Raw genomic sequence first — 11,050 nt, 5'->3', positions numbered from 1 at the left:
GAAGTATATAGTCAAAATACTTAGTAATATGCAATATGATCTGGGTACCTGTGAAGCATAAACATTAGAGTGTGCTTGATATGTATGGAAAGTGTCCTCACTTGCCTTTTTCTTAGCTCTTCAGTTGTTATTTCAGTTTAAATACTTATAATAATAAGAGACTGTATGAACCGCATTTTTAGGAGTAAATATCTCTACATATGTGCACATTTAGCGTTTAAAGGCCATATGTCAACAAAAAAGGTTGTACATGTAAATGTAAATATTTTTGATAATTTGATAATTTAACTAGACGTATGAAAGTCAGTGAGGGTTTGGCCTTTGTCAAGTAAAGGAGCAATGGATCAATGAAATTGAAACCAAGCTTTAGTATTGATGGATCTTCTTTAAAACCACTATTTCCTAAATAAAAAAATAATAATATAATGGGTGCTCACAAAATAATTCCCCCTAAATTTAATAAAAGTAGATAGATAGATAGATAGATAGATAGATAGATAGATAGATAGATAGATAGATAGATAGATAGATAGATAGATAGATAGATAGATAGATAGATAGATATTTTAATGAACTTACAATCTTCAATACAATCAGACATTATACAAAATATAATAAAAGAGCACAATTATTGAAAGGGGGTGTGTTCCAGGGTTCTTCATCACAGGGTGTACTAATTCCATTTTAAAGAATTCTTGGTACATACTAATGGATCTTGTTCCTTTTTTGAGTTTATGGGATAATGAATTGAAATCAGTTTTGGATTCACACATGAAAATGTTAAAAAATTGGAGCTTCATGTAGCTTCATGAATATAAAATTTCCCTGATAAAATGAAAAGATTAATTGTAAATTATATTTTAGAATTTGTGTGGTCAAAATGTGGATTTACGTTATTATCTACAATTCCAATGGTGTTGGTTAAGTCGGAAGAAATCTAATTTGCAAGATGGGCCCAAAAAAGAGACTAAGGGTCAAGATAGATAGACTTTTTCATTTATTTATTTTTTTACGTATTGCGTATTGCGTCATCGGGGGGCGTGTCTGTCGGCCAACAACAACAAGCATGCGTTGAAGGCGGAGCGCAGGGGGAGTTCCAGCAGAAACTGAGACAGAGCTGGAACGACGCGGTCAAGTCAGTAAGAGCAGCTTTCTCCAGACAAACTTTGGGTGTTTTGAGATAGAAATCAGAGAATACAAGTGTCTGTGAGCGGCGTCGCGCTGCGTGTGACCGTGGGTGTCCCGTTTCCTCCGTCCGAGGGAGTGCGATGCCCTCTGACTTTATCTCCCTTTTCAGCGGGGACCTCGACCTGAATTCTCCCAAATCCTCGTTCTCCAAAGGTAAGAAGCACAAGAAGCTGCTTTAATGACGCTTTGAGTGACTTTTCCCCTGTTGTTTTCAGTTTTGGAGTGTGTTGAAAGTCGCCCACCTCCCTGTGCTGCTGTGTCCGTGGGTGCGTTCACTCGTTGTCATTCATCTATAAACTGGCTCCTGTCACAAGAGTTTGGTGTTAATGTTTGATCCTGTGTACAAACATACCTCTGATGTCCTTCACCTTTTAATTGTGCGCCTTCTTTCGCCTTCCTGTCAAGGTGAAGTAGTTTTTAACCCCCTCCCTCTGCACACGCACCGGTCAGACCAGTTTACTTGTACCCAGGCAGATGAAAAGCGCTGCTGTCTTGTCCTCTATGGCTTATTGAAATACACTGTCAGTTGAGTCCTCCCCTCTCCCCTCACCTCCCCCCACCTCCCCTGTGAGGGGCGCTAGTGGGCCCACCAACATAAACTGTGTAACCTGTGGAAGTAAGTAAAGCTTTGTTTTATTTATTTATATATAGCACTTTTTAAAACAACATGTTACAAAGTGCTTCACATAAAGGGAAGATAGATCAAATCAAATTTTAAGCCAATTTACAGAAACCCAACAGAATCATGTCAGTGTCACAAGCCCGGATTAACCATATGGGCAACTGGGCAATTGCCCAGGGGCCCGCGACCTCTGAAGGGCCCTGGGTAGCTCGGGCATAACGAAAATATCTGGTTTTCTTTTGCTTATAAACGAAACTGTCTGCAAAAAGTGTTCTTAAATAAATACTGGATACTTTGGAAATGGTTTCTTATTTATTTTTTGTGAAAATGGAGGACACTTCCCTCTCTTTCTAATGTAGTGGATCAATTTTAGATTATACTGATGCTAATGTGTTTTGTTTTCATATCATCATATGCAAGTGAGTGGCCTTGACAAGAAGCTATAGTGGTGCACTTGTAGTTCTACGAGCATTTACACATTTGTACATCAAAATGCATTTGATGATAGTTAGATATTGAAGTATGGGGTATATTTACATATATTCCTGGAATTTATTCTGTATTTTTGCCAGATTATAGGGATCCTGGGGTTGTGATGATGGGGCCCTTGAATATTGTTGCCCAGGATACAATGAAGTGTTAATCTGGCCCTGCAGTGTCATGTTCAGTATAGGACCCTGACCCCCCTGCAGGTAAAACAAATGAACTGAGCCCCCACAGCAGATCAGGTGTGAAAGCAGTCTGGAGAAATGTGCATTAGTGTGAGTCAGGGGCGTCAAACATACTGTACAACCTGTGGGCTAAAAGCAGGCCACCAAAGGGGTCGAATCCAGGCCGAGGGATGAAGCTTACACAGAGGACTTTGACAGTCAAAGGTGTCACTGAGTCTGTCTGGTTGATGAGCCTGTGATCTGTAAGTTATAATGTACATATGTAACCGGTGGTGTCGGGCTCTGCATTGTGTTCTTTTTTTTTTTTAACCCTTTCATGCACAGTGGTCACTACAGTGGACAGTTATTCTACAGCTGTTCTCTTGTATATTCATGGATTTTGTTGTTTTACTTGCATATCAACCAACACAGTGGATACTTATGCACCATCCTATAATACACGTTACTGTAACATTCCTGTTCTTGATAAACCTGATCCGCAGAAACATATTTGAGTGTAAATCAATAGTTAGTTGTTATTAGACTGTAATTAACAGTTTGTTGTTTTTTTTAAGTTGTTGTGTTTTGTTGTTTTTTGCATATTATTTGAGTGAGTAATAACTGCTATTATAGTATGTTAAAATGTGAGAAAACATCAGATTAGCAACATTAAAGAACATTTATTTCATAGTTTTCACACAGTATGACAGCAAATGCATGTTTCTTTGCTTCAAAAATTAAACGCATGATGTCCAGCTGAGTGGACATTTTTGTAACTCCATGAAAAATAGGTTCATAACAAAAAAAAAATTCAATCACATTGTTTTTTCATGCCTAAAGAGGAAATATAAACACTCAGGAAAAAAATCTTGATTAAGGTTCTCATAATTCGTGCATGAAAGGGTTAATGACGAGACCCGCACATATGTCTTTGGAGGTAGTCTCCGTTTATTGTTCTGACAAAAGTGACAGAAAACATAAAAACCTCCGGTCAGTATCCCCCGTTAAATAACCTCCTCTTCCACAGAAATCTGGAACAAAAGGGCATACATTAAATCATTAAAACAAAATACAGCATACCTGACAAAAGTGACAGAAAACATAAAAACCTCCAGTCAGTATCCCCCATTAAACAACCTCCTACATAAACCAAAATGACACAGAAATGTGTTTAAGTACATTATAAGTGCCTGATACAGCCTAAACTAGCCGGTTCATGTAAAAAAAAAATTAAATTAACAGAGGTTAAACCAAAAAAATTTTCACCAACTGTACAGCTGCCTACCTCTTCCACAGAAATCTGGAACAAAAGGGAAGAGGCAAAGGCACGAAAACTCCAGTTATAGTGCGCAGTGTCACACTATAGATTGTTCACTGGGGAACAGACCAAAACCAAAAGTTCCACAACACTGACCCAGAGGCCCACAATATCAGGTACCAACCAAAAGAAATTAAAATAAAATGAAAAGATTTTGTGTAATTATAACAATACACAATATAATATACATACCCACATTGCTGTTAAATAATTGACCCTGTTACACGTATGTAAACAAGCTGAGGCAAAATAATATTAAAATTGTATTTATTTTGCCTAAGAAATGTCAAGACTGTTCATGGTTGTTCTCATTATTCACATTTTTAAAGGATAGCTTGTAGATGTAAACATTTCCATCATGTAATTTTACTTTTTTTTACTCTAAAACATATAGAACAGTTTGGAGCTGACATTACTTATGTGTTATTATGCTGATGTTTTGTTGGGTCAGCCCACTTGAGATCATATTGGGCTGTATGTGGCCCCTGAACTAACAATAATATTAATAATAATAATAATAATAATAATAATAATAATAATAATGGATTGGATTTTATATAGCGCTTTTCTAGACACCCAAAGCGCTTTACATTATTGATCCATTATTCATTCGCTCTCACATTCCCCCTCTGGTGGTGGTAAACTACATCTGTAGCCACAGCTGCCCTGGGGCAGACTGACAGAAGCGTGGCTGCCAATTTGCACCTACAGCCCCTCCGACCACCACCAAACATTCATATGCATTCATACACCAGTGTGAGTGGCACTGGAGGCAAGGAGGGTGAAGTGTCTTGCCCAAGGACACAATGGACTGACTAGGATAGAGCGGGATTTGAACCGCCAACCCTAATATGAGTTGTAAGCCTATACTTAGAAAAGTTAACAGTGGTGGAAGACGTACTTAGAGGTTTTTCCTTGATCAAGGGTGTCAACCTCATTTTAGTTCAGAGGCCACATAAAGGCTAATATGATCACAAGTGGGTCGGATCAGTAAAATAATAGCCTATCCTGTAAATAATAACTACAGGTTTTTCTTGTTGTAGTGCAAAAAAGTACAAGGGCAATTTTAACAATATTATGACTCAGTTTATTATTTACAAATGTGCATTCGAACTTACAGAGCACAGTTAAAGACACAAAACATTAAGTAACAGGCATTATGTTAAAATTGCACTTATTTCAGGTTGTTTATATTTGTACAGGTTATTCACATGATCTGTGAAAGGATAGTTTGGAAATGTAAACTTTTTTTTCATGTATTTTTACTTTTTTCACGCTCAAACAAAGAAAAAAGTTTGGAGTTGTCATCATTTATACGTTATTATGCTAATATATTACTTGTCCATTCCACTTGAGTTCACATAAGTCTGTGTGTGGCCCCTGAACTAAACTGTTTGACAACCTCGTCCTTGATGCTGTTTGACTAAAGTAAAGCAACATAATTCAAGTGTCAGATGAGCTTCACCAACTTTCCCAGACACTTATCTCTTGTTTGCATAAGCACTTGGTGTCATGCAACAACATTTCATATTCATGATATGCCTTATTTGTATTTGTAATTTAAGGTTTTAATTAATTATTTTCTGGCCACATGAACTGTAGACAAAACATCATTGAAGAATACTCTGTCCTCACTAAAACTATTTCCCATACATGCCTGTTGAAACACACTGATTATTAATATGTTCCAAGCAGCAAATATTTTGAGTATTTGTTGAGCAAAAAAGGTCTTTAGAGGACTAATCTCAATTTTGCAATTTAGGCTTTGTTCACACTTTTTTAGAAAGCAAAACCTCAGTTAAATATATTCATTTGCTATATTTCCTAGTACTAAATGCATTCAACTTGCCTTAAATTTTAACTTGGTTTTGTTCACATGTCATATAGCAAGGAATTTTCTGCACTACATGTATAAAAAGAATGAAGTTGTAACTGGAGCTGCACAATTAAACAAGCTGCAATTACAATATCAGCCTGTGCAAGTATATAATCACAAAAGGCTGCAATTTAAAGGTTGTGTGTGTGTGTCTGGTGAGATTTTGGATTCAGTGACACAAAGGGCGAAGTAGTGCACTGAGTAAAAATGTAAAGTGAAAGTCACTACATAGTTGTGATAGATTTGTGTGCAAATTTTAAAATTTTAGTTAAAGTTTGTGTGTGTGAGTTGAAAATACATGGAAAGACAGTCTCCAGAATGATCAGTAATTTGTAGCTATATAGCTATAGATGTAACTCTGTTTGGCTGTAATATTTTACAGTGGAGCTTTGCCACTATTTGCACTGACAGATTAAAGTGATTGATTAATTAATGTCTGTCATGATGAGATCAGGCTTTTGATTCTGTCTGAAATGACTAAACACAGTGGTATTTGCAGACTCATGACAGAATTTATTGCAGTATATTTTTTGTCTCACATTACTGAAAGCAAAATAGCTGCACAAACAAGCCCAGTTTTCCCTTTTTTGATCTGTTTAGGGCCAGAATTAATAAAAAACAGTTAATTGATCCTTTGTCTTAACAACAAAGTAATGGTTCCAAACCCAGTTGTACAGTAGTATTGCGTAAAAACAGGAAAGCAAATGAAAAAAAGAAGAAATGTGTCACACAGCAAGCACATAATTAAAAATGAAAAGTAAGCTATGAATCTGTTTTTTTGTTTACAATGAATCTTTTTTTTACTCTGTATTATTTGGATTAGTGTTCAGTTTTACTTTTAGTTCCTTAAGCAAATAATAAGTTTGACAGCATTGTGTTGAGCTGTGGCGCAACTGTATGTAGCAGGTAAAATAAAGTAAATTTTAACATTAGTTGTGTTTAGCTTTGCTTTCTCTCCTATTCACCATTTAGCTGCTGGAATTCTCTGTAAAGGATGTGAAAGAGGATTTGCAGGCTGTTTGCAGGAAGGTGTTTTGGACGAAGAATACGTATTTTTAGCAGGTAAGTTGCTCAGGGAATACCAGTGAAAAATAGCTTATTGTAACAATGCCACACAGGATAAGAACATGTCACAAGTCAAATAGTCATAAAATGTTGTCTCCTTCCACATCAGAGGTAAAGCATGTGATGGCTTTCCCATAAGTCGTATGAAACTTCGGTTTGCAGTCGTAAAACCGCACACCTCGACAGTGTTTTTCTCCCTCTTTTTTTTTTTTCATATTGACACCCACCAAAGCTGGGTCAATCATTAACCCTGTGGCTGCTCTGTGTGTAAACCTCAGCTTAAATAGCACTCTATTAATATTGACTCTGCTGTGTTAAGCAAACTTGGCGGCATGCGCTTAAAAATACTTGATTGCCTTGAAAGCCCGTTGATATCTGATGATAAAAGACAAAATACTGTGGACGGAAAACATCAGAAAACCAAGCATTTGAGGAGTTCAGGACGGACTCCATTGGGTCTTTTCTAAAATATAGTCATAATAATCAGTAGATGGACGTTGACCTTAGGAATATATTGTTTTAGACTTTTGAGTATTGACATAGTTAATTGACTCATGACTCACTCGTTTTCGATCAAGGCTAAGTTTTATGAGGTACTCTGTGCTTTGTAGCCATTCAGGACATTTTTACAGTGTCTTTGGGAGATTTTAAAACTGAAACCGGTTTTACGAACATCGTTGTTATTGCAGGAACGACAAGAGAAGGAAATGCATTACAATGCAACCCTGTACTGCTCAAAATACATTCACGCTTAAATCATATTGTGATGTAAATGTGCTTTCACATGCCATGATGGTGACTATGTGTTATGACAGGGCTTTTTTGAAATACGCTGGCATGCTCAGCCTGTCAACCTGATATAAAATACGGATGTGGAATCCAAAACATGTAACCTCAGTCAGATACTGTCAGTGTAGATGTTTGTATGAGTACCTCCCTTCCTGTAGGGTCTCAAACCAACAGGCAAGGACCTTAGCACCCAAATGAAGCCAATGCAGATGTGTGGTGAAGTTATGATACATACAGCTGACAATGGCTCCAAAAAGTCTGGGATACCATAGACTTAGACTGGACTTCTATCTAAGAGTACTATTAAGTCAGGTTTTTTTTTTTTTTTTTTTTCGTGGACTCATTCCAATCTCATCCATTTTATTTAGACTCTCTAAGTGATCTGGTGGTCACAGTTTGCACCAAACAGCCCTTCCAACCACTCATAGACATTCATACACTGGAGGCAAGAGTGGGAATTGAACCACCATCTCTTCAGTTATTGGACAACCCGCTCTACCTCCTGAGCTATGGCCACCCGCATGAAGTCCAAAAGTATGTGGTCCTGATTCAGGTCAAGTAGTGCTGTTGTATGGTTAGAAAACCCCACTTTCACCAGTAAACAAAGGACAAGAAACAAACATAAGACAAAATATGTTAAAAATGAGCTGAATTAACAACTTGCCAACATAATACACTCACCCATCTATAAAGTCAGACTTAGCACATGCAGATTTTGACCGCAAATGAAAACACTCAGAGATCTGCTTTATTTTATATCAAGGTAACTTGTTAAATGAGTCTGTGGTGTAGTTTGGAGGTCCTTGTTATAGCACCTTTTTTGTGTGTGCTATCCCTGCCTCCTTTCACCAAATAATGTGCAAAGAGTTTATTTTATGTGGTTAATGTCCTGATGTGATCACAGATCACATTGGAATAATGTTAAACTAAATGTTTTTTAAAGGTCATAGTCATAGCGGTATACTGAATGTTTAAGTCAACGATTCTGATTAATTTTTAGTATTAATGAATGACTTAAGTGTAAATTCTGCATTGACATTTATACAGAGTGAGAGTTACACAGTAATAAACTCATGAGGTGTATCCAAAAAAAATTCATGGAAGATTGATGAGTGATTAAATTATTCAAGCCTTGAGGAATGGGGTGAGTTTACTTCTTTACCTTCTCTTAAATCTCTGTGATTAATCATTAACACTAACCAAACCTCAGTAAAAAAGCACTGATCAGGTCCAGGTCAAAATAGCACCTCCTCTGGTATTTACTGCACACTTGTGACTTTGTTTTGGCTGCAGCAAATCAATGTGTGAATGATTTCACTTTTGGGATCATATAACCTGAATCTGGTCCTATGTAATATCATCTTTGTTGCTTTTAGCTCATTTAAGGTGAACGTAAGGTTACATTACAAAGCTGTTGACAAAGATGCCTGTGCTCATGGAAGACGCAAATACATAAAATATATAACCAAAAGACTGCAGACTGCTGTTTTATGAGTTGGAGCTGACCTTTGTCTCCTCTGCCTATTTTAGGTTAGCAGGTTAATTAAGTTTATGAAATGCAAGCAGATCTGTACTTACCCTGAAGCGGCTACAAACACATTATCATGTGTTGAATGGAAGTTTTTCTGGGTGAAGGGTATCACTTGGACAAAGCACAAAGACTTTGTAAATGCAGTATTATAGCATGTATCTTTCAGGCACTACTTGGAACTTCAGTGGCTCTATTGAAGTGTCTTAGGCAGAAGAATTGGGTCATAAGCCATGTTCAAACCTGCAATAACATGCTTTTTTTTAATATGATCTGATCATCCCTTCACTATTATGTATGCAAATAAAAAGCTTATCTAATTGGCTAAATCCTATAAAAGCAAACATTCATTTCACCAACTGTGTTTACATTCTAACCTTTTGATACTTCTTTGCAAATGTATAAACACACCTGCAGTGACCATTTCTGGTATCAAGTAATCAGTTAATGACTGTTACATTAATAATATTAATATTTTGATAATCTCTAACCAGTCTGAGCAGTTCAGAACAAAAAGTCCAAACTGTTAAATTCTTTTCTCTGAAATGTTGATGTTTTTAGTGTCCGTTCACACTAAAAATGTTTGGGTTGTGGACAAAACAAGACATTTGAAGGCATCTTGATGATATTTACTAGACCAAATTAACTGAGTTATTGTAAAATAAACAGTGAAACATAACCATTAGTTGCAACCGTAACCCCAAATGAAGAAATAATCAGAAAAGTGAATGACCAATGAAAGTTAGTAATTAAAGTGGTGGCTAAAAGAAAAACAAAGCTGTACCTGGTCATGTTTCTTGATGAGATTAAATATGATTTGTAGAGTGTTATGGTGGATGATATGTAGTGCTGGTTCTGTGCTGTATATTTTGGTGCGGTGTGTAATGTAGTTTTAGTATGTTTGTCATTGAAAGGCTTGTTGTGGTGATAGTGTATATGTATTTTATTGTGTTGTATGGTGCAATATTAACATTTAAATGTAACTGTCTTGAATATTTTGTTCATGTGAAAGCCCAACTAGGGGCAAGAGTTGAAAATTATCTATAAACTCTCATTGGACTGAGACTATATTAAACTGTATCATCCCTATTCAAATAAAAACTTCTATAGTAGAGTAGGAAAAATAACTGAATTCACTCAGCAGATCAAAAATCCGCTGGCGTAAGAACTGTGAGTTTTCTTCTCACCTGTTATGGCATGAATTGTTTCAGATTTCAAAACTAGGACAGCTTTGAACATCTCATTTATTTTTATTAGTTCATTTGCATGTTGTGTGCTTCAGTGCTTAAAACATGTTCATGAAATTAAAGCAGGCCATGGAAACTATTTTTATTTTATGACCTCACCTGGAGAAAAGGCTGGTCTTACTTTTGTGTTCAGGCAGCACTATATAAATGATGGAGTGGTAATAAATGTCTGGGGTTTTTTTGTTTTTTTTTTTTTTTTAAATGTTAACGCAACCTTTCACTTCAATATGACTCCGTACACAGAGGTCGTCCGTCAGCTGAGCAGGCCATCCTTCAAACCTCTAAAATGAGGACACATGCATCCTAGACCACCTTTAAATGTAGTGTTTGGATCTCAGCAGATCTTAACTGTGTTCACACTTGGCTCCAGAACCGTCTAGTGTTAAACCAGGTCTGAACAGGCCCATGGTTCAGTGTAGGACATGACTGTGTTTCATCCAGTAGTGGACAGGAAGCCGCTGTGATGCTTAAAACCTTTCCTTCGCGCTTCTGATCTGCTGGTATAAAGATTTCTCACACCTATCTGTGAGAAGCACAATGCACCTGTGAGATCTAACATCTCTGTCCAGAGGGAGATGCAGCTGACCAGAGACATTAAACATTAAGCGAGGTGAATCTTGGCTGGCAGGAGTATTTCCATTGGCAGAGAAGGGCCAGTTTAGGTGTCGGCAGCTCATAACGTCTGTGACTACCTCCTGGCACAAACCAAGAATGAGGCGGTCCTCTCATTTTAACCTGTTGAGCCGTAACGCTTTCAAAGAAGGAAA

General features: G+C 37.0%; 1 protein-coding gene across 5 annotated transcripts in view; it reads left to right on the top strand.

Moving 5' to 3' along the window:
• Window positions 1-1,082: 1,082 nt before the first annotated feature.
• Window positions 1,083-11,050, top strand: part of nfat5b (nuclear factor of activated T cells 5b) — a 53,133-nt gene continuing 43,165 nt past the window's right edge. For 4 of the 5 annotated variants that reach the window (XM_030123683.1, XM_030123679.1, XM_030123670.1 and 1 more), the window contains exon 1: window positions 1,083-1,341. In XM_030123683.1, the coding sequence (XP_029979543.1) occupies window positions 1,269-1,341 (73 nt within the window). In that variant the 5' untranslated portion in view covers window positions 1,083-1,268. Of the gene's footprint in view, window positions 1,342-6,663; window positions 6,717-11,050 lie in introns of those variants that run through there. The other variant, XM_030123696.1, reaches the window with a different exon arrangement.

This window comes from Sphaeramia orbicularis, chromosome 3 (assembly GCF_902148855.1).
Source record: "Sphaeramia orbicularis chromosome 3, fSphaOr1.1, whole genome shotgun sequence".
Classification (NCBI taxonomy): Eukaryota; Metazoa; Chordata; class Actinopteri; order Kurtiformes; family Apogonidae; genus Sphaeramia; species Sphaeramia orbicularis.
The sequence above is the reverse complement of the archived record's forward strand: the minus strand, read 5'-3'. Positions and strand labels throughout refer to the sequence as shown.